The sequence below is a fragment of the Peromyscus californicus genome, unplaced genomic scaffold (genome assembly GCF_007827085.1).
Source record: "Peromyscus californicus insignis strain IS unplaced genomic scaffold, ASM782708v3 Scaffold_19__1_contigs__length_69161282, whole genome shotgun sequence".
In the NCBI taxonomy this organism is placed as follows: Eukaryota; Metazoa; Chordata; class Mammalia; order Rodentia; family Cricetidae; genus Peromyscus; species Peromyscus californicus.
This window is the reverse complement of record NW_026294491.1, coordinates 5,569,402-5,592,430: the sequence shown is the minus strand read 5'-3', so window position 1 is coordinate 5,592,430 and position 23,029 is coordinate 5,569,402. Positions and strand designations below refer to the sequence as shown.

Below are 23,029 nucleotides of genomic sequence, written 5' to 3'. Positions count from 1 at the left end.
AAATAGGCACCTCTGTTAGCTATTTGTCCCGGGTTTCTTTGAGACCCAACAATATCCAGTTCAGCTTGGGCTATGTAAGACCTGGTCTACAAACAGAAATCAGTCCCTGAGTATGTTGATAGAAAAAGGAAAGGCCAGATGTGGTGGCCCAGGCCTTTAATCCCAGCATCCTGGAGGCAAAGGCAGGTGGATCTCTGTGAGTTCAAGGCCAGCCTGGTCTACGTAGTAAGTTCCAGGCCAGTTAAGACTACATAATAAGACCCTGTGCTTAAAGAAAACAAAGAAATAAATAAGGGGAAGAAGAGATTAAAGGGACTAATTAAATTTACCAGAGTTAGCAAATGAAAACACAGTCCGTCCAGCAAATTTGAATTTCAGGTAAATGACTATAATTTTGGGCACATACTGCCATGAAAATGATTGTTCAGTGTTTACCTGAGAGTTTCACTCACAAGCTGTCCTGTGTTTCATCTGCCAAACCTGGAACTAGAACAAAGATCTCTCTGCGTTGCCTCAAAACAGGAGAAATGAACACAAGCCAAGAGAGTCTGCAAGGGGCCCAGGATCCTTGGGATAATGGTGACGTTGGAAGCATCTGGGCTTGACTACTCACTCTGAGGGAAGACAGCTGTTAATGGCTGCTGAGTACCCTGTGCCGGGGAATTGTTATTTCTGGGTTGAGAAGGACTCTCCTGTAGATGAAGGTCCTCACATTTAGATGAAAGTTATGTCTTGGGGACCTGCGGCCACATGCCAAACTCCAGCTCCTGCCCCTCATGGCTTATACCACTGGATCAGCCAGAGCACCCCTGCCAGACACCAGGGGTCTCGATTTTAGGTTGGCAGTGGGTGGTACAGAGGCTGTCACATTGGAGACAGAGTCTTATGTAGCCCAAACTGGTCCCTCACTCACTGGGTAATCTAGGATGACCTTGAACTCCTGTTCCCTTAGAGTTGAGCCACCAGGCCCCTCTCTGGACCTTGATTCTTTGCTTGCTTTTCAAAAGCCCGTTTTGTTCCCTGAAACGACTGTTACGTTTAGGCTCCTCCAAGGCCTCCTTGTCACAGGGTCCCCCTTTCTCTGCTTACGTTTACCCCTGGTTCCTCAGTGGCCAAGTCCAACTTACAGCTGAGCATCAGTGTTGGTCCTAGGTTTTACATTTGAGTATTTGTTAAACAAATGCTGCTGGAGCCTGTGGGCAGCCTGGGCCTCCTTGCTGGGCCTGACTGGGGTGGTTTCCTTTCTAGGGAGCCGTGGGGGCACATCTTCCGCTGGACAGCCTGGAAATGTTGAGGTTTGTAGTGAGGCCCGTCCTCTGAATCTTAGCCAGAGTGACTCCACCTTGCAGCAAGCTTCAGGAGAGTCTTCACAGCAGACTTAGGCAAACCAAGCCATCCTTCCCACAGTCAGTGTTTGTAGAGACTCAGAGAAGGGCAGGCAGGGGGTGCAGGCAAGCATGGGGTGCGGGCAAGCACGGGGTGCGGGCATGGAGTGCGGGCAAGCACAGGGTGCGGGCAAGCATGCAACCCCAGTCTGCTCAGGCTTTGATGTATCTGTGCTTCCCGTCAGCTGAGCCTGTGGCCATCTGGATTGCTTCAACCCGAGGTTGTATTCGGTAGGCCTCAAACCCGGGACAAAGGGCTGAGATGCCTACTAATGTATCAAAGCAGATGCTGGCTGCCAGGGTCTCCCAGCATCCCTCAGTCCCTACCTGCTACCTGAGTATACCTGGCTGGCATACCCTGCCCCCTACCCTGAACTCTCCAATCCAGGGGCTGGGATACCTTCCCCCAGCTGCTCTGTCCTATATAATCCAGACATTTGGGCCACGGGGTCCTCTTCCCCCCTCCCCCCCGCCCCTCATCTCCTCCTCACAGCTTTGATCAAGGCCATGTTCACTCTGGACTCTTCCAGATGCCTCTGGCTGTTTTCTCCTGTATATCTACTATAAACCTTCTCCCCTACCATAGCGAGGAGCAGTCACGTCCTCCTTTTTATCTCTCTTTTTTTTTTTTTTTTCATTCAGTGCTCTCACAGGATCTGCATCAGTTCTGCTGGAGACCTGGAGTGTGAGGGCTAAAGTTACGTTTTAAGTTTAAGTTACTGTGCTTAAGAGATGTATAAAACACAAATGTCTCTAACCTGTGAGCCCCACCGGCCCAAGGACAGATAACTTCCTGAAGTGCTGGGGGCTGCTTGTTCATGGAAGGTAACAAACCGTGTGTTTCCACTTCTGTAAACAAGGTTGGTTGCCCCAGCTGCACAGGATGTGCTTGATCACACGAAGTAGGGGGTGTGTCTGGACGTATGCTTGCCCATGATTGGATGAAGGTGGGAAGTCTGTAGCCTTGGGTGTTTTACACTGAACTAAGGTAATTCATGGACATTCTCTGGAAATCCCAGATATGGACCTGACCAGTACCCATCGTCCTGGCCTGTTTTTAATAAAGCTTGCTTCAAATTTAGCTCAGAAATTGTGGCAATGGTCTTATTCTTGCCTGGTGGGATTAACAAGAACCATACACAACAGGAGCTCGGCTGGTGACCTCAGGAATGCAGCTCTCCAGGGAACTGCTTTTCTCATTTACCCCTCACGGTGAACTTGAACAAACCATTTTGGGGCTGCTATGCCATGCCAGCTTGAGTGAAGATGTTTAATTTTACACGTCCCCCAAAGCATCACCCAATGAGGCTGAGGATGTCTTCCTTGTGGGTCACGGTGACAGCTGCGTGAAAGACACTCTGCCCTCACTGGTGCTGGGGGAAGGGACATTTGGTCCTCGACATCTTTCACTGCTGCCCCAAGACTCGGAAAGTCCATGGCTGCCGGTCTGCATGGCTGAGCCATATAATTCCAGGGGGAGGGAGTTCAAAACACCCTGAAGCCCAGAATGCTGGTCAGGTCCCTCTCTTGGGGGATCCCAGGGAACAGCTTGGGGAGGGGGTTCTAGGGATGATAAATGGAGACTTCAGTGGGCTGGAGACTCTTCAAACAAAGAAACACACTGCAGTGCTGGTGGCTCAGGGCGTCCCCTGGTCCCAAGACCAGCTGCCTTGGGTGGGAGGCTGGACCTGGGCTCCAGGTCACTGGGGGCTCTCCTGCTTCAGCCTAGGAGTTCTGTCCACCTATTCCCTAAGAAAAGACAAAGAGTCATCATTTCGAGCGTCCCCAACTAGGACATCCTGGCCTTAGTCCCACAGTGACCTCCTTTTTCAGTGTCCCTCTGTGGTACTTGATCAAAACCTGAGATCTAGGATCATCCCGAAAGCCAGTTTAGGGGTTCACTTTATTATCCCAGACCCTTAGCTGCTCTGCAAAGGGGGTTCCCCATAAGGAAGTTATTTAAAAGGTGTTTGAAATGTTATTCAGTTTATAAAAGATTAATTGGTTTTCCAGGGAGGTGGGGGTGGAGTCCCTGCCCAGTTTAGCTGTGTGGTTGGTGTACAATGCCGGGCATGTGAAAGGACCAAGCAGATGTCATAACAGGCTGCTCAGCCTTCTCTCAGAGATCGGACCTCAATTTCAGTTTCCTGAGACTTGAGCAAGCAGTTTCTGGGAGAGCCATGAACAAAAGACATAGTCCTTGCAGTAGCTCCCTTTCTGCATGTACTCTGACTGCTCAAAGTTCAGCCAGATGTTTACTGTCTGGGGCCCCTCACCAACTTAGAGTTATGTGCATGAGTCAAGGACAGAGCCTGGGCCACTGAGTCAGCCTCCACAGTCAGTACATGCTAGGCCAGCCAGCCTCCATGGCAGCTCAAGGACAGAGTCTGGACCACTGAGCCTACGTGCTAGGCCAGCCAGCCCCCATGGCAGCTCAAGGACAAAGCCTGGGACTTGTGCCGGACTGCCCCCAAAGTGATAATTGTAACCCCCAACCAGTAAATTCAAAGGTTAGATACGCTCACCCAATTAAAAGAGAACAGAGATAAAAATAAACCAATCCGAGTTGTACCCGTGCAAACCGCCCCCCCCAACCCCCCTGAAGGGCTTGTGGTTTTTGCCTTTAAATAGCTAGCCTCACAAAGAAAGAGCAACTCCTCCCTGCCTCACTGTATTGGGTGTAGGAACGAGTTCCCTGTCTAGACTTGTATCTACAGAATAAACCTTGCTGTTGCATTCTGGACATCCATGGTCTTCGGTGGTCTCTTTGGGGTTGTGATCTGGGCATAACACATGGACGCAGGTGGATCAGAGACATATGGGTATTCTTTGGAGGTTATCTGTGTGCTTCTGTTCAGCTCTCTTCATTTTATTTTGTTTTATTTTTCTGAGACAGAATCTTGCTATGCAGCCCTGGCTGTCTTGGAACTTGATACGAAGACCAGGCTGACCTCAAACTCACAGAGATCCACCTGCCTCTGCCTCCTGAGTGCTGGGATTGAAGGTGTGTGCCTTTACCTCCTCCAGCATCCCATCTTGCCTCTCTCTCTCTCTCTCTCTCTCTCTCTCTCTGTCTGTCTGTCTGTCTGTCTGTCTGTCTCTGTCTCTTTCTCTTCCTTCTTTGGTTTTGAGATAGGGTCTCACTGTGTAGTATTGACTGGCCTTGAACTCGTTATATAGACCAGGCTGGCCTTAAACTCACAAAGATCACCTGCTTCTGCTTCCCAAAAGCTGGGATTAAAGGTGTGCGCCACCACCACCCGGCCCCACAATTCACTAGAGTTAACTATTGGCTGTGCCAGGAAGGGAGGGAGGGAAGGGCAGAAATGAAGTCAGAGGACATGCTCCGGGTTGATACAGCCCTCCAGGACAGGAGAGGCAAGGTCACCCAGAGGGAATCCATACCTCAGGGCAGCTGTATTCTTGGATCCGGTTGGGATGAGGCTTGTAGGTGACCCAAACTGTCTTAGAAGTGGAGAGTACAGGAAAGTCCAGTGGGCAAGGAGCGGACCTGGATTCCAGAAGCCAAGGACGCATTCATGAAGGGAAACAGGAAGAGCAATTAGAGTTCCAAGCCATTTCACCTGCTGTGTGACCCCAGGGTAGCTGCTTGCCCTCTCTGGGAAATGACAAGATTTTTCGGAGCCCACCTCAGAGGTAAGTGTGGTGTAGATTTGCATCTTCATGGATAGGTTTCGTTGTTGCTTTAATTTCAAAGTTATATTTATTTATTTACGTGGTGACCACAGTTCCTTATTCAGGGGGTCCCAACTGGACCCAAAGATTGGGGGGTTCCACCAGCTCCTGGGTAACATTGCTGTGGGTGCAACAATCACGAGGGAACCTCGAGCATTGGCCCTCTGAACAGGCAGATGCCTAACTCATCTGGTCTCTGCCACCACCCTCTGCAGCCAGTTCTGAGTCGACGGGTCCAGCAACTACGTGAGAAGAGGAACTACTTGGCAGCTGCATAAAAGACGAGTTCGTGAACCCAAGAGGGATGTGGAAGGAAAGTATGGGGTCAGCGAGATGGCTCGGTGGTTAGAGGTGTGTGTCTCCAAGCCTGCCACCCTGCATCCAGTCCCGGGGACCCACAGAAGACAAGGTCAGAGCCGACGCCAGAGTGATGTTCTTTGACCTCTGTGGCACGCACTCATGCATGTGCACAAGTGCAAACAGTAAATAAATAGATGTCAAAAAAATCAATAAAAGTTTCTACCGAATGGACTAGAGAGTGCTTGTAAGCAAACAAGTAAGGTGTCTGCTGTCAGAAGAGTGGCATAAGCCAGACATGGCGTCACATGCTCATAATTCCAGGACCGGAGCGCTGGAAGCAGGAGGGGATCGAGAGTTCAAAGTCAGCTTTAGCTGAACAGTGAGTTTGAGGCCACCCTGGTCTACATGGTGAGTTCTAGGACAGTCAGGGCAACTCTGCTCAAAAAATAAATAAGCCGGGCGGTGGTGGTGGCGGCGGCGGCGGCGGCGGCGGCGGCGGCGGCGGCGCACGCCTTTGATCCCAGCACTCAGGAGGCAGAGCCAGGTGGATCTCTGTGAGTTCGAGGCCAGCCTGGTCTACAGAGTGAGATCCAGGACAGGCACCAAAACTACACAGAGAAACCCTGTCTTGAAAAATTAAAAAATAAATAAATAATAAAAATTAAAATTAAAAAAAAAAAAAAACAAGCCGGGAAACACAGAAGCTTCCCATAGCTGCAGGTGTCCTGGACCCATGGTGCCCTTCCACATGCTGCTTCTTGAATGGCTTCCCATTCACAGGGTGGCCTGCACTGTCCCCTCACAGGCTTATGAGCCAGGTCACCCCTGCTTTGCAGGTCAGAAAGTGGAGAGTCAGAGAGCCTAGATGTCCTAGCTGTAAGCTCCGAGCTTGCCCGGCACAGCAGGGACTTTCTGTCCATTAATCACAATTGTTGGGCACTTACTGCATTTTGCTAGCTGGCTTCTTGGACCGAGGGTTTCTCTGGAAGCACTCTCTGGTGGCATTTGTCTTCTGTTTCTTCTTGAACATCTTTTTTGTCCTGTTTGAATCCACAGCAGGACTGTCCCTGGGCAAAGAACCAACGAGGCGGTTTGTTATGGCCTGAACAGCGTCTGCCATCATCAGAGTCCTGCCTCAGCTCAGGAGACTGTGGCACTGGCCAAGGTTGGAGTCCCCAGCAAACATTTCTGGTTAACGTTAACTGTTTATCTGGGCAGTAACAGGCCAACGAGACAAACAGAGAGTCACACAAACATAACACATACTGTCAAAGAGTTTTCAAGATTTATTTTTGTATGTATGTGTATGTGTGTCTATATGTAAGTATGCATTCATGGAGACCAAAAGAGGGCGTCAGATCCCCAGGAGTTGGAGCTACAGGCTGCTGTGAGCTGCCCAATGTGGGTGCTGGGAACTGAACTCAGGTCAGGTCCTATTCCAAGAGCAGTTTGTGTTCTTTTTATTTTATTTTATTTTTATTTCATGCACATTGCATATATGTCTGTGTGGGGGTGTTAGATCACTGGAGTTACAGACAGTTGTGAGCTGCCATGTGGGTGCTGGGAATTGAACCCGGGTCCTCTGGAAGAGCAGCCAGTGCTCTTAACCACTGAGCCATCTCTCCAGCCACACACCCCCAGTTGTAGAGATAAAATTACACGTAATGGGGGTACAGGTACATCTTAAGTTTGATGTGAAACAAAATACAAATGTCTAAGGAAGAATGCCCGAGAGCATGATAGGACACACCTCTGTCTCGGGACTCGGGGGGCAGAGGCAGGGCTCCCAGCTCACTGCTAGCCTGGGCTATGGAGTGAGGCCCAGATCCAACAATAGAACAAAAGAACAGAATATTTCAACCCTGCTTTTCTAAAAGACAAAATTGAAGGGGGCAGCGGCTGTCTTCCACTGGCCAATCCAACTGTTACCCAAACAGCAAGGGATCCTGGGAAATGTAGTTCCCAGGGATCTTTAAATACTACAGCTCTCCAGGCCTGTCACGCCTGCAGAGATGATGGAGAGTGTGCCTTGCACAACCCAGACAACTGAGGCGTTCTCTCTCAGTGGGGCTCCTGCAGCTGTGGTAAACACCCTGACAAAGGCAACCTAGGGCAGAAAGGGTTTATTTGGCTTACTCTTCCAGGTTATAGTCCACCACTGAACGGAGGTGAGGGCAGCCTGGTCTCATCACATCCACAGTCAAGAGCAGGGAGCAATGAACACACGCATGCCCGTGCTCAGCCCTCTCAATCCTTCTTATCCACCGCAAGGTTGCAGTGCTGGGGTTCGAGCCATGCACTACCATGCCAGCTTCGAAAGGGAGATTCGAGAGTCCATCACACCATCAGGGCTACCTGAGGCTAGGATGGTGTGCCTGTTAGACCTTTCCAGGTGTGGCGTCACCCAAAGTGAGATCCCGGACCAGGAGTGCACACACTCCCATTGCCCTAGAGCAGGGAGCATCCAGTGTGTGCGGGAGGGAGGCAGTGGGATGGCATCACCCCATCAATAGGCATGTGGCGCCTCACTGGGGGAGACCGGAGAGGGTGTGAAGGGTAGCCTGTTGCCCCACAGACTAGAAGAGCCAGGTGCTGCGTAGGCAGCCATAAAGGCGGAAACCTCACTCTGCTGGGCCCCTCCCCTGAGCAAGGGCAAGAGCATGTCCTGAGGAAGGAAAAACTTACAGCAGAGGCTTCTGCGGGGCTTGCTTCCTGGTGCCCGGTGCTGCTGAGCCGGTCAGCCGTGAAGAGGCGGGAGGCCCTGCAGCTGGAGTGAACACAGGGAGGTGTGAGGGGGACGGCAGGTAGGGGGTACCGGGCCGTTTTGTAAGTAACAAGTGACAGCAAAGATGCCAGATGTGGCACAGCACCCCTCTAATCCCAGCACTCAGGAGGCAGAGGCAGGCGGATCTCTGTGAGTTCGAGGCCAGCCTGGTCTACAGAGCGAGATCCAGGATAGCCAGAGACACATAGTGAGATGTCAAGAAAAACAGTTTTTATAATTTCTTTTTTCTTTTTTTGGTTTTTTTGAGACAGGGTCTCTCTGTGTAGCCCTGGCTGTCCTGGAACTCACTCTGTACACCAGGGTAGCCTTGAACTCACAGATCCTTCTGACTCTGCCTCCCAAGTGCTAAGATTAAAGGCTATACCCAGCAAACATAGTGTTTTTTAACTATTTTTTAAATTTTATGTGTATGTGTGTTTTGCCTACATGCATGTCTGTTGTGGAATATTTAACTATGTGAAGGTGTGTTACATTTGTTTATGCTGCATTTGTTTAACAACGTAAAGATGTGTGTTTACTTATGTAAAGATGTGTTACACTTCGTTTCGCTTTGCCTAAGGCTCCTGATTGGTCTAATAAAAAGCTGAAGGGTCAATAGCTAGGCAGGAGAGAGAGGGACAGGTGGAGCTGCTGGGCAGAGAGAATAAGTAGGAGAGGGGGAAAAAAGAAGAGGAGGAGGAGGAGAAAAGAGAGGGGGATGTTTGGGGTTTTAAGCCAGGCAGCAGACATAAGAAGCAGTGAAAGTAAGATATGCAGAAGGAAAGAAAAGTAAAAAGCCCTGAGGCAAAGCGTGGATGAAGAGAAAACAGGTTAACTTAAGTTAAAAGAGCTAGCCAGAAACAAGCCTAAGCTAGGCTGAGCATTCATCACTAATAAGAAGTCTCTGGGCTGGAGAGATGGCTCAGAGGTTAAGAGCACTGGCTGCTCTTCCAGAGGTCTTGAGTTCAATTCCTAGCAACCACATGATGGCTCACAACCATCCATAATGAGATCTGGTGCCCTCTTCTGGCATGAAGGCATATATGCAGGCAGAATACTGTATACATAACAAATAAATCTTAAAAAAAAAAAAAAAAAAAAAAAGAAGTCTCCATATCACGACTTGGGAGCTGGCTGGTGGCCTAAAAGAAAAGGCCTGGTATATATGTCTGTGTACATATGTGTGCAGTGAACTCTGAGGCCAGAGGCCATGTGGGTGCTGGGAGAGCAGCCAGTGCTCTTAACCGCTGAGCCATCTCTCCAGCCCCTCAATTATATTTTTTTGAGAGAATTTCTCACTGATCTGCCTAGTCTCACCATCCAGTGAGCTCCAGGGATCTGCCTGTCTTCAAGACTCCAGAGCTAGCGTGTACAGACATGAGCTGCTGTACCCAGGTTTTATGTGGGTTCTGGAGATCAAATTTGGGGGCTCATGTGTTTATTTTTGTCAGTTAAACATTTGTAAATTGTGTGAGTTCCAAATATAGATGGCTTACTATAGTAAAGTCTTTAATATCAATATTAAATTATTTACTTATTATTTGCTTGTTTGTTTTTTTTCAAGACAGGGTTTCTCTGAATAACCTTGGCTGTCCTAGAACTCGCTCTGTAGACCAGGCTGGCCTCAAACTAAGAGATTTGCCTGCTACTGCCTCCTGAGTGCTGGGATTAAAGGTGTGCACCACCACTGACTGGTTTATTTTATTTTTCTAAGGTTTATTTGATTTTAGCCAGTCAATAGTGGTGCATGACTTTAATCCAACCAACTAGTATTTCTCGGTCCCACATCATTAATTGCTTGCCTAAGGGCCAGGGCAGGTGGAGTCACACCTGTGGGCTGCTCTGGGCCCAGCTCCTCCACAGGTGGCAGGGCAGGTGGAGTCACACCTGTGGGCTGTTCTGGGCCCAGCTCCTCCACAGGTGGCAGGGCAGGTGGCGGTGAAGGACTGGAGGGCAGAAGTCCAGGGGCTGCCGTGGCTTCGTGGGAGTGTCTGAGCAGCAGTCCAGAATGACCAAGGGATTCAGGCGCTGTAGCAGGCATTGGGAGTCGAGCCTCTGAGCTGTGTGTGTCTGCAGCTGACGTCGAGGTGTGCAACACCAGCGGCAGGTTTTTTGTGCCTTGGCCATGGTCGGTGGCCAAGTCCAGTTCATGACCGCCCTTCACTCCTTGCTTCAGGTTTGGAGTTTGAAGATTCATCGGGCAAATGTCACTGGGGCCAGTGGGCAGCCCCGGCCTCATTACTGGGCATGGCTGGGGTGGGGCTGGGGTGGGCTGGGGTGACTCCACAACCCCTCTGGCCCTGGATTCCGGTGTCTGCACTGGCGGGGAGGCTGGAGAATGGCCATTCTTTTTGTCCTCTTTGGGAGCCCCCTGTGCACGGGGTTGTGAGGAGTCTTCATGGTGGCCCCTCTGGGCTGGGAGGCTTGGTTGATTTTGAGCTGGGGGCTCATGGCCAAGGGCGACCTCTATCTGGCAGTACACTTCCACCCTCGGGAAAATCACCCTCTTGCTGGGAGAGTCAAGGTACACAGCGTCTAGGAAAACCACAGCACATCAGATTGGATATTTGATACGCTCATAGTCTACTATAGGGTGTGTGCAAAATCTACATAAATCCGTTACGTGACCAGCTGTGGTGGGGCAGAGGGAAGAGACTGTAAGGACAGAGGACAGATTAAGAGGGATTTGGTAATAAGGAAGTGAGGGAAGGTGGGGGATCATAAAAGGGCTCCAGGAAACTTTTGTTTTCTTTTTTGAGACAAGGTCTCATGTAGCCCAGGCTGGCCTGGCCTCAAACTTAGTATATAGCCAAGGATGACCTTGAGCTTCTGGTCCTCCTGCTCCTGTCTCCCCAGTTCTGCGATTACCTCATGTACCACACTGTCAGATTTATAAGGTACTGGAAATTAAATCTAGGTTTTCATGCGTGCTAGGCCAGCACTCTGAGCCTCAGCCCCAGCCTCTCCAGAAAACCTTGGGGGTGAGGGGTGGTGCATGGGTAGGAGAACCTCGTGTGTGTGTGTGTGTGTGTGTGTGTGTGTGTGTGTGTGTGTGTGTGTATGGCTGCTGGCCACAGCTGGGTGCAGACTGGCATCCTTCAGCTCCCTCCTGGTTTTTCATGCGGGGGGGGGGGGGGGGGGTTTGAGCCGGGGCCAGCGGCTTCCCAACTGCGGGAATAACTGGGGTGGGGTCCAGGGTGTGATGACTGCCTCCCCCGCAATAATAAGCAATCTGAGTGCTTCCAAGTGGCGGGTGGGGACTCATAGTGAGGCTCTGGGTACCAGCGGGAATCTCCCAGTAGCTCCTGATCACATCCGGTGCCCGCAGAAAAATCCAAGAGGCCTCGCGTGAGGGAGGGACTCGTGCGTGTGCGCTGGCGCCACCTGGTGGGAGGTGCGCACATCACAAGGAGCCTGGGACGAACCCGGGCTTCCTTGGCAGGGGGACAGGTACCTGCGAAGGTAGTTAAGCTGTGACCCGGGTGCAGAGGGGTGTGCCCTGGGCTGGGGAAACGGAGTCGCCTCCCAAATCTAAGTATCAAATCATAGGATCTTCCTGACCTCAAGTCCCCGACAAACACCATCACCCAGGAGAGACTGGAGGGCTCCCCAGCTGGTGGCCAAAGGATACTGGCCAACCCCCTCATCCTCAGGCTCTGGGAGAAACAGGGGTGCATGACTCTGATGTGAAACCACCATGGATGTGCCGTTTGTATTCACAGTAAAACTCTCGGAGGCAGTCACTACCATTGCCCCCCCCACCTTTACAGATGGGGAAACTGAGGCCCCAGGAGATTCATTACTGGACACTCCATAGCGTGAAGGTGTCAGGAGCTGGGGTACAAGCCCTTCTTTATAAAACTAGCAGTGAGACTCAGAGGGTAGAAGTGATTTTTCCCAGACACACAGCTTCGGGGTGGGGCTGGGAACTACTTGTTTCCCAAACCCTGGGTTCTCTCTCTCTCTCTCTCTCTCTCTCTCTCTCTCTCTCTCCCTCCCTCTCCCTCCCTCTCTCCCCCCCTCCCTCCCTCCCATCATTCTGTTTTCTCAAGTCCCTGGATGCCTGGGTGGGAGTAAGGACCCAGGAGAAAGTAAGGAAGAGGTAAGGGAGCTGGAGAAGGCAGGAAGAAGATATGAAGAAAGAACGTATTTCTAGTGTACGTTACAGTACATATTATAGAACATATCATGCAAACCCGAGTTTCACCCCAAAATATTTCTTTTCCCAAGTTATTTTTTTAAGTCACAGAGATGTGTAGGCTTGTCAGAATAAGGAATGCTTGGAACTCAAAGCCACGACACCGAGTGTGCGACGAGACTTTGATAGAAAATTATGCAACTACCCTGAGATCACACAAGAAAGACTGGGCCAGCGTCAGGGAAGCGCCCTTTGTCCTGGACTCCCTCCTCCTGAAACCAGACTCTGAGGAGGTAACCCTGAGAACAGGTGCTCGGCACACCTTCACGGAGCCTGAGCGTTTCTCCTCTGTACTTTTTCTGTTCATCTGATGAAGACTAGAGAAGACCTGGGTTGGGTCCAAACCAGCAAAGGACAACGGCTCTTCCCTTTGGTTCACTGGTTACAACGTCACTCAAATGTAACTAGTCACACCCCGGCTGGCCTGGAAGAAGCTATAGCCAAGGATGACCTTGAACTTCTGGTCCTCTAGCCTTCTCTGAGTGCCAGCATCGACTCACGCACCACCCCTGTCTTACACAATGCTGGGGGTTGAACCCAGGGCTTTGGGCATGCCAGGCAAACACTCTACCAACCGAACTGCTTTGTTTTGAATTTCATAAATGTGTGTTTAGAAATAGCCTGGGCACTGACCCACATGTCAGCCCACAGCCACAGTGGCCTGTCTAGGGCTGGGCAGGCTGCCGGGTCCCCTCGTGCCCAGCTTTCTTGGCTATACCTAAGGAACAGTCCTCTACCCAGAATTCCATTCCCACCCCTGCCATACTCCCTGCCCTCCCTTCCCCAGGCCCTAGCTACTCACTCAGCCTCCGCAGGTATGAAACGGCGTCGTCATAGCCCCGATAGTAGTAATCCTGCAGGATCTGGGCGGTGACACAGGAAAAGGAACGAGGCTGCGGCCACCAAGAGAGTCACTGACCCCGCCCATAGGCACGCTCTGCATGCTGACACCCCCCTCCTACCCAAGGCCATGTCCACAAGCCCTGGGCTGCACTCTCCGCTCTGTCTGCCCAGGAGAGCTGGGAAGCAATTGTTGACATGGTGGGGGTGGCAGCATGTCAGTCTCCCGCTGCCAGAGTGTCACCAACCTCTCCTACAGGAGAGCGTTGGGTGTTTCTGGGGAACCAGAGACTGCACATCTGGGTCATAGGAAGGATAGTGTTTGGGGTCTGGGTTCAAGTCCCAGCGCTACCCTTCACTGGCTGTGTGGTTGTAACCATTCACAGTCTCAGTTTCTCTACCTGTCAAATGGGTATAATGGCGGTATCTTTGCAGAGGATGTTGGGAGGGGTGTGTGAGAGGTTCCCTCCACAAAGCTTTTTCTGAGGAGGGCTGATTGGAAACACTTTGGTCTCTGCCAACCACAGATTCTGCCGCGGGATTTTGTTTGTTTTGAGACAGGTTGGCATGTAGCTCAGGCTAACCTCGAACTCCCTGTGCATCTAAGGATGACTTTAAACTCCTGATCCACTTGTGTCCACATCCCCAGCACTGGGGTTACAGATGTGCATCCCTGTGCTCAGTTTATGCAGTACTGGGGCTCAAACCCAGGGCTTCAAGCTTGCTCAGCCAGTTGAGCCCTGTTCGTTTCTAGCAATCTTTTAAACATGGAAAAACCCTGGACCCTTTGAGGGGAGAGCCGCAGCACCGGGGTCCCCCCGATCCGGGTCCCACCCTGCCCGTCCTGTCTCTCACCACCAGGTCTGGGGGGAACAACGCATGTGTCATGCGGGTGATGTTCTCCAACGAGAACTGGAAGGAGAAGTTGAACATTCGGAAGTCATGGAAGATGGCAGGGCAATCTCTCGGACAGATATCCTGCTGGCTGCTGAAGGTGGAGATGGTGATGGAGTCCGTCCAGAAGGCACAGGGCTGCATGCTGGTGAAGCCACCGTCAATGTACCTCTGCGCGGAAGAGAGACACTCAACCAGAGAGGACATGGAGGAACTGCGGCCATGGGACATCAGGGCCACAAGACCTTTTGGGACCAGCCTTGAGGCTGAGGTCCCCAAAATCAATGGTGGGTGGTGTGGAGCAAGGTCACTTGCTGTGTCCACAGTAGCCTCAGGACGCCTAACCTACCGCTCTGACCCTGGACTGGCCTCCCTCTGCCATCCTGGTGATACGGGCCTCCGTGTGGTGTCCATGGAGACCCCGCCCCTCCCACGGCCTCACAGCGCACCCACCTCCAGCTCCTTTCTTTCGGGGTGGGGGTGGGGCTCCTGTCAGTTTCCTCTCCTATGAACTGAACAAGAGGTGACCAGTACAGAGGTTCTGTGCCCCGTGGGAGCCTGAAAAAGGCTTGCTGACAGAGCATAATGTCTGGCTGGACCAGGGGTTACAGCCCCACGACTCAGACTGTAGCCAGGAGACTGGTCAATGGTCACCTTGAGGCCAGCCAGAGGTGCAGAATCCTGGCCTGCCCAGATCTTCTGAAGCAGGTTGTTTTAGGACTCCTCGGAGTTAATCATGGGCACATGGAAGCCTGTGACCACTGGCCCAGATGGCCCCGAAGGTCTCCTCAGGCAGGGTCTCAGGGCCCTGCGTTCTGCGCACTGTCTTCTGGGAGAATGCGGCAAGCCTTGGAACCCTGACTTTCGGAGTCCTCTACAGGGTGGGTGGGTCTAGAGGAGGCCCCTCTTAAAAATCCAGGCATCCATCGACATGAGGAATTCTGTGTGGAAAATGTTCCTCCCCTTAGGACGCCCCAGGGTCTCAGCTCACCCAGTCACTCACCTCACCCCGATACGTCGGGGGGATGAAGCCGCAGTAGACAGGAACAAAGCAGCTGCAGTACAGGGCCTGCGGAGAGGAGAGACGGGCTGAGATGCCACAGGCCCTGGAGTAGGTGGTAAAGACACACAGGTGCCACTGACCCCTGACCCCTACCGGTCCCCAGTTCCCTAAAGTAAGGGTACTGGCCTGGGACACAGAGTCTTTCACTCAATTCCCATGCTATCCTTAGTAGGGTCTTAGGTAGTCTACTGGGTTAGTCAGACCCGATGTCCTAAAGAGGGGGTGGCCTTGACATATCCAGGGGCACTGCTGACCACCAGCCTTCCGTGAACCTGCGGCCGTCCTGGACCAGGCCCTGGCCTCAAAGGAGGCTGAGACGCCGTCCTTGGGAGTGTACAATAGCAAAGAGGTGAAGGAGGTGAGCATGGCTGATGTGGCCCCAGAGGAGGAGGCAAGGCAGGGCGGGATGAAGGGACAGGAATATGGTAAGCAGCGGAGGCTGGACCGGAAGCCAGAAGGAATAGCTTGAAGCAGATGTGGCCTGGTTTGGGTGTGGTGAGCTGTGATGTCGTGATAAGAGCAGGAGCTGGGAGAGGCTGGGAGGGAGACCGCAGCCATGGCAGCCATGGCGTGAGGGGGTGTCCCTCAAAGAGTGGAGAACGAGTCACCTTAGGGGTCTGCTGTTTGCTCACCCCAACCCCTGGACTGGGCCAGACTTGAGCAGAGGATGCTGAGAGCTGGACATAGGCTTGGGGAGTGGAGGAGAGTGGAGAGAGCAGATGGACAGTCTCATGAAGGAAAGCTGAGCAAAGCCGGGTCTGCTCAGTGGTCACAGCTGATCACTGGAATCTGTATCCGAGAGCTCCAGCTCAGCACAGTGCCATCCACGTCAGGGTGGGTGTGAACTTATCTAAGCGGGAAACCGTGGAGGGAAAAGTCAACCATTTTTTGTTTATTGACTTTTTTTTTTTTTTTTTTTTTGGAGACAGGGTTTCTCTGTGCAGCCCTGACTATCCTGGAACTCACTCTGTAGACCAGGCTGGCCTTAAACTCACAGAGATCCACCTGTCTCTACCTCTTGAGTGCTGTGATTAAAGGCATGCACCACCGCAGCCCGGCTTTTATTTTTTATTTTTAAAGATTTATTTTATTTTGTGTATGAATGTTTCACCAACATATCTGGGCACAACTTGTATGCCTAGTGCTTGTGGAGGTCAGAAGAGGGGATCAGAGCACCTGGAAATGTAGTTACAGATGCTTGTGAGCCACCATGTGGGTGCTGGGAACTGAACCCAGGTCCTCTGGAGGAGCAGCCAGTGCTCTTAAACACTGAACCATCTCTTCAGCCCCATTAATCCTTTTTAAAAATATTTATGCCATGTGGTGGGGGTGCACACCTTTAATCCCAGTAATGAGGAGACAGAGGCAGGCAGATCTCTGAGTTTGAGGCCATACTGGTCTGCAGAATGAATTCCAGGACAGCTAAGGCTACACAGAGAAACTGTCTCAAAAAAATAAAAATAAGCCGGGCAGTGGTGGCGCACGCCTTTAATCCCAGCACTCGGGAGGCAGAGCCAGGCGGATCTCTGTGAGTTCGAGGCCAGCCTGGTCTCCAAAGCGAGTTCCAGGTAAGGCGCAAAACTACACAGAGAAACCCTGTCTCGAAAAACCAAAAAAAAATAAATAAATAAATAAATAAATAAAATAAAATAAAATAAAAAATAAAAATTTAAATAAAATAAATAAAATAAAAATATTTATTTTTATTTATGTGTATGTATGTGTGTGTGTGTGTGTGTGTGTGTGTGTGTGTGTGTGTGTGTGTGTGTGTGTGTATGTGTGTTTGTGTGCCCTGTGTATAAATGCCCAAGAGGCCAGAAAAGAGCATTGGATCCCTTGGATCCCCTGGAGCTGGAGTTACAGACGGTGGCTCACCACCCAATGTGGACTTGATGACTAAACTTGGATCCTCGAAACAACAGGTGCTCTTAAAGTGGCCCCCACCTTTCTAGACAGGGTCTCCTGTAGCTCCAGCTGGTCTCAGCCTTGCTGTGTGTGGATGGCCTTGAACTTCTGATCACCTCTGCTTATATGTAGGGGTGGCACCCAGGGCCTCCTGCGGGGTAGGCAGACACTACCAACTGAGCTACAGCCCCAGCCAGATAATTCAATCTCTGTCAGGGCTCATGAGGACCGAGCGGGAACATGGGTACTGTTCCTTATCCTTTCTAAAGCTGGGGGTACGCTGAGACCCAGGTCTGGAGGTCTCTGGACTTGGGGGGCCACCACTAGGCTTCTAAAACCCCAGATTCAGCCCTGAGGCCCTTCAGGATGAAGGCAGAGGAAGGGAACATGGTGTGGAAGTCATCGGGCTGGTGGCGGACTCCGGCTGGTGGCGGGCCTCTGTCTGTCACCTCCTGTGAAACTGCTCCTGGCAGAGATGCAGGCAGGGAGGAAGCAAAGAGCCAGGCAATCAGGGAAGGGAGGAAGGGAGGAGGCTGGGACGATGCTGCACGGGGCTGGGACCGTGCTGCACGGGGCTGCCCAGGGTCCCCCAGGGGCGGCACAGTCAGGGCCTTGCCTCGATGAGCTCCTCCTTGGACCTGTACTCTGAGACCACCACGTTCTCTCCGTCCGTGACTCTGGTGAGGCTCACGTGCAGCTTCCCGGTGGCGAACTTGTAGGAGTCTTCAGGCAGCACGTTGTACAAAAACTGTCGCATCATCTGTACCATCTTGCAGGACGGGGACAGAGGTCCCAGGAAGTACTTCTTCACCTCGGCCAGGCCCGCGTTCAGCACTCTGAGGTACTCCTCTGTGGAGGGAAACAGAGGGGAGGTGCACCATGAGCCAGCAGCACAGGACTAATGGGGGGCGGGTGTTGGGGTCCACAGAGGTCTCCTAGTGAGATCTGAGCTTGCTTTACACAGCAGGGCTGCACTAGGGATGACTTGACCATGTGCCATGTGCGTGGTCACCAGGTGCTTGGGATGGTCTGCACTTGGCTGTGCTCAGGGAGGTCTTTTGCTCCACCCCTTGGCGTTCCTTTAAAAGCCCTTCTTTAGAAGAGACAGAAGGGGCCGGTGGGTTTTGACCCAGGCCCTCCTGAGGCTGTCCTGCGTTTCTGTCTCTCTCCTCTATATTTCTATCTAAATATTTCTCACTTCTCCCTGCTCAAGAGTACCCTGGGGGGAAAAGTGGGAGCAGACCCCCCCCACGGGGGTGCCCTCAATGATGTCACCACTTCACCCCACAGCTCATAGGGACGAGGCCTGGGATCCACAAGCCTGGGGTACTCAGGAACAGGCCCGCCATTGCGGACAGCACAGAGCCATGAAGGAGGAAGTCCCAGGTCTCCCACAGCTAGGGACCCGGGTGTCCTGCTTCTGACCATGTGTGACCACACAACAGAAACTTTCAGTGGCTAAAAGATATTTTCTCCCTGCAGACAGCTCCCCCAGCCGCCTATGCCCACGCCTGAGGTCCGCTACCAGGTGGGTTTCTGAGAGTCCCGTATGAGATTCTTTTTTTTTTTTTTTTGGCTTTTTTTCAAGACAGGGTTTCTCTGTGTAGCTTTGCGCCTGTCCTGGAACTCGCTTTGTAGCCCAGGCTGGCCTCGAACTCACAGAGATCTGCCTGGCTCTGCCTCCCGAGTGCTGGGATTAAAGGCGTGCGCCACCACCGCCCGGCCCGTATGAGATTCTTATGCTTAGAGGCCACATACCCTGGACAGGCCTCACCCTCACTGAGTAGCAGAAGATGACCTTGAACTCCTGATCCTACTGTACCCGCAGTAGTGCTGGGATTACAGCCTGTGCCGTGCTTGGTTTATGCTGAGCTGGGGAGAGAACCCAGGGCTTCATACATGCCGGGCACGAACTCTGACAACTTAGCTCCAGTCCCTTTCCGACAAGCAGGTTGTATCAAATTTATTTTTATTCATGTGTAAGTATGTGCACGTGTGTGTGTGTGTGTGTGTGTGTGTGTGTGTATGCGCGTGCGCGCTCACAGAAGCTAGAAGAAGGTGTAGGATCCCCGCAGCTGGGAGCCGTCCGACATGACTGCTGGGAACTGAACTTCCGTCCTCTGCAAGAGCAGCAAGTGCTCTTTTTTTTTAAAAAAAAAAAAACTTGAACTTTTTATAAACAAAAAAAAAAATATACGGAACGGTTCACGCATTTGTGCTCTTAACCAATGAGTCATCTCTCCAGTCGTACAACTATTATTTTTTCTTGGTGCCAGGGAGTGGACTCGGGGCTTTGCACAAGGTAAGCCTGTTCCTGACCACTGAACCACACCACCAGTCCTTCAACAAATGCCTCCTATGGAAAATTTCGCTGTAAGTTCCTGTCATGAATATGCAAGAGGGACGTGTGCGGTCACGAGCTCGCTCTCCGCCGTGGGAGGCAGCCAGGCGGAGGCTGCATGTGCTGCGCCGTCAGCTTATCAACGAGATCCGAGCGTGGGCGTGAAGGGCTGAGTCTTTGCAGCTCGGAGAGTCTGGCGTTCCGAGTGCCTCGCCATCGGTCGTGAGCAGACACACAGAGGAGGAAACTGACTTGCCCAACGTCACACACGACAATTTGGACACAATGAAAGGACAGTTTATTCCTGTCACATGTTATAGTTCACAGATTGTACGCCACTGGTCTAACCTTGGAGACCACGCTCCTAATGCTGGAGTACCATTATACAGATCTGGACACTGAGGCAGGGTAAGTGTCTTGCCTGCAGTCACACAGGCAGGAAATGTTAGTTTAATGTTGTTGTTTTTCTGACTCCGAACCATCACCCACACCCAGACGACATCTGCATTAGTAGTAGGGACCCCGTCCTTTGCTGTGAGCCCACCACTCATGCTCCTTCCTGGGAGCCGGAAGCCTGGCAATTTCAGCAACTTCAACCTTAGCATGCATAGGCATGAGCAAACAGCATCTCCCCTCTAGGAGGGTGGTGGCCAGCGGGGGAGTGGTCCTGGCATATGGCTACAAGGTTTCGGGTCACTGAACTGGTCTCATCCAGAAGGCAAGTTAGAATGGAGACATGTGCTTTTGGGAATTGGTTTCACGTAGCCCAGGCTGGCCTCAGACTCCTCACTCACTATATAGCCAAGAGTGACCTTGAACTCCCGATCCCCCTTCACCCAACTTCCCAGCATGCATCACCATCAGATGAACTGTTTAAAACTGTTTATTATTTATGTATGCATATCCCTGCCCCAGTTACGTGCACCATGAGTTTACAGGTTCCCCCAGAAGTCAGAGGGTGATAGATCCCCTGGAACTGGAGTTGCAGGTGGTTGTGAGCTGCCAAGTGGGTGCTGGGAATCGAACCCAGGACCACTGAAAGAGCAGCCGGTGCTCTTAACTGCTGAGTCACCGCTCCAGCTCTGTTTTTGAGTTCTTCACGGGCTGACGGAGGTCACTGACCTCCTCTTCAGCCCTGCTTCAGCTTGTTCTACGGGTCTGGAGAGCAGTGGCGGTGCCCGGGACGATGCAGGGACCTGTGCTTCTGTCACAGGAAGCGCACCTACTCATGTGGGGACACGCCAGACAAGTCAGATGCAGGCAGGCATGCAGCCACAAGTCTACTGCGGTCCCTGTATGCGGGAGGTGGAGGCAGGCAGGTGGATCGGGAGTCTGAGGATAGCCTGGGCTACACGACCCTGCCTCAAACAAACAAACAAAAAAAAAACAAATCGACAACAACAAAAACCCAAACAAACCAAAACAAGGCAGAAATGCAGAGAAACGGAAAGAAAAAGACAGCCTCAGAATTCCTCCACCCGGAAATGGATGTTTGGCCTATTTCCTTAGATCATCTATGTTGTTTTCACTCCCACAGGGAGCTGGGCTATGTATTATTGTACACACTTGTAGCTTACTTTTTAAACCTACTATGTGATGTATATATTTATTTGCCAATAAATGCCTACGTATTTGTTGTTTACTTGTTTCGGTGTGTGTGTGTGTGTGTGTGTGTGTGTGTGTGTGTGTGTGTGCGTGCGCGCGCACCTCCCTTTGCATGTGCACATAGAGGACGTGATCTCTCACTGACCCTGGAGCTCACAGTCCCCACCTGACCAGCCGGCCATCCAGCCCCTGGATCCTCTTCTCTGTGCCCCACCCCCACCCCAGTGCTGGGTTTCAAGGTCACAACTCCACACTCAGCTGTTAATGTTGGTCCTGGGGACCTGAACTCAGGTCCTCATGCCTCCAGCAAGCTCTTTACCCCTGGGACCATTCCCCTGGCCCTGTTTTTAGTGTGTGTGTGTGTGTGTGTGTGTGTGTGTGTGTGTGTACAGGTGCTACAGGATGCTTGTGGCCGTCAGAGGACAACTTCCTGGAGTCAGTTTCCCCTTTCACCGTGTCAGTTCCAGGAACTGAACTCACCGTCAGGCTCTGCAGCAAGCCACACCTTTACCTACTGAACCCTCCTGTTGGCCCCTATATGTAACCCAGGCTGGCCTTGAACTCACTACTGCAGTGGATGATGACCTTGAACTCTAGATCCACCTGCCTCCACCTCTTCTGTGCTGTAATTACAGACCTGTGTCACCATGCCTGTCGAAACACAAGTTTATAATGTCTTTTAACAAAATAGCCTGTAACCAGGTGGTGGCGCACGCCTTTAATCCCAGCCCTCGGGAGGCAGAGGCAGGCGGATCTCTGTGAGTTCGAGGCCAGCCTGGTCTACAGATCGAGTTCTAGGACAGCCAGGGATATACAGAGAAATCTTATCTTGAAAAACAAAAAAATAACAAACAAACAAAAAAGGAAGAGAGGAAGAGAGGAAGGGAGGGAGGGAGGGAGGGAGGGAAGAAAAGAAAGCTGGCCTGTGAGATGGCTCAGTGGGTAAAGTCCCTTGCTGCCAAGCCTGGCAACCTGACCCACAAGGTAGAAGGAGGGGACTGACTCCTCCAAGTTGTGCTCTGACGCCCACAGGTGCGCGCACACCCACCAGGGAACACGCTGTATTGGCTACGTTTCCGCCGCTGTGAGAAAACACTACGACCAAGACAACACAAGGGAGGAGGGCTGGCTTGGGCTCGGGGCAGAGGGCGAAGAGTCTGTCATGACATGGGAACGCGGCAGCAAGCAGCGGAAATGGCGGCCGGAGCGGAAGCTGAGGGCTCACCATTGGAACCACAAGCCAAGGGCAGAGAGAGCGCTAACTGGGAATGGCTCAGGCTCTTTAGCTCACAGCCCATCCCCTGGGAAACACCTCTTCCAGCAAGGCTGCCTTACACCCCCTGAACCTGCCCAAACAGTTCACACAACCTGGGACCAAGCATTCAAACATCAGATCCTATGGGGGAGATTCTCACTCAAACCCCCCCACTCCCACCCCCCCACCCCCACGCATACAGTTTTAGAGATTAGCCTGCCACAGGACTGGAAGGATGGCTCAGTGATTAAGACCACTGGCTGCTCTCTCAGGGGACCCAGGCTCAAGGCCCAACACCCACCTAGGACTCACAACCATCTGTAACTCCAGTTCCAGGACATCCAACGCCCCCTTCTGGCCTCTGTGGGCATTGCATGGTGTTCATAAACATAAAACACAAATAGATGAATTATAATATATAAATATACCAGGAGGAACAATCCATGCTAAGTTCTCTGCCCAGGCCCGGGAGTCTTCTCTTTAGGACAAATTCCTAGGCGTGGGAGTGCGGGGTCAAAGGTCTGCAGGTCTCCAGCCTAAAGTGCTTATTTTAATTGTGGCTTCAGAACTAGAACAGGATTCATTCTGAGCCGATGCTCACCCACCCAGTAGGGAGGGGTGTGACGGGGATGAACAGCGGCGGCAGAGGGAGTGAAAATAGTGTTGACATTTCCGGGGTCCTTACATCTGAAAACGGTTCGCTCTGGGAGTCAACTGTGTACCGCCTAGACACACACCGCCGGGGAGGGAGGGGGCGGCTGCCTGGCTTCTCTCCGCCTGGCA

General features: G+C 52.0%; 1 protein-coding gene and 1 long non-coding RNA gene across 4 annotated transcripts in view; one reads left to right on the top strand and one right to left on the bottom strand.

Annotated features, from left to right (window-relative positions):
* Positions 1 to 2,636: 2,636 nt before the first annotated feature.
* Pnpla1 (patatin like phospholipase domain containing 1) overlaps positions 2,637 to 23,029 on the bottom strand; it is a 38,047-nt gene continuing 17,654 nt past the window's right edge. For 2 of the 3 annotated variants that reach the window (XM_052744439.1, XM_052744437.1), the window contains 9 exons: positions 17,662 to 17,894; positions 15,081 to 15,146; positions 14,039 to 14,248; positions 13,146 to 13,206; positions 9,976 to 10,680; positions 8,067 to 8,148; positions 6,326 to 6,448; positions 4,791 to 4,896; positions 2,637 to 3,134 (listed from right to left, as the gene is read on the bottom strand). In XM_052744439.1, coding sequence (XP_052600399.1) covers positions 3,111 to 3,134; positions 4,791 to 4,896; positions 6,326 to 6,448; positions 8,067 to 8,148; positions 9,976 to 10,680; positions 13,146 to 13,206; positions 14,039 to 14,248; positions 15,081 to 15,146; positions 17,662 to 17,894 — 1,610 coding nt within the window. In that variant the 3' untranslated portion in view covers positions 2,637 to 3,110. The remainder of the gene's footprint in view (positions 3,135 to 4,790; positions 4,897 to 6,325; positions 6,449 to 8,066; positions 8,149 to 9,975; positions 10,681 to 13,145; positions 13,207 to 14,038; positions 14,249 to 15,080; positions 15,147 to 17,661; positions 17,895 to 23,029) is intronic. The other variant, XM_052744438.1, reaches the window with a different exon arrangement.
* On the top strand, positions 17,772 to 21,028 carry LOC128114441 (uncharacterized). Its single transcript, XR_008219768.1, has 3 exons — positions 17,772 to 17,886; positions 18,528 to 18,573; positions 19,322 to 21,028. It is a non-coding gene; the product is annotated as an uncharacterized LOC128114441 (long non-coding RNA).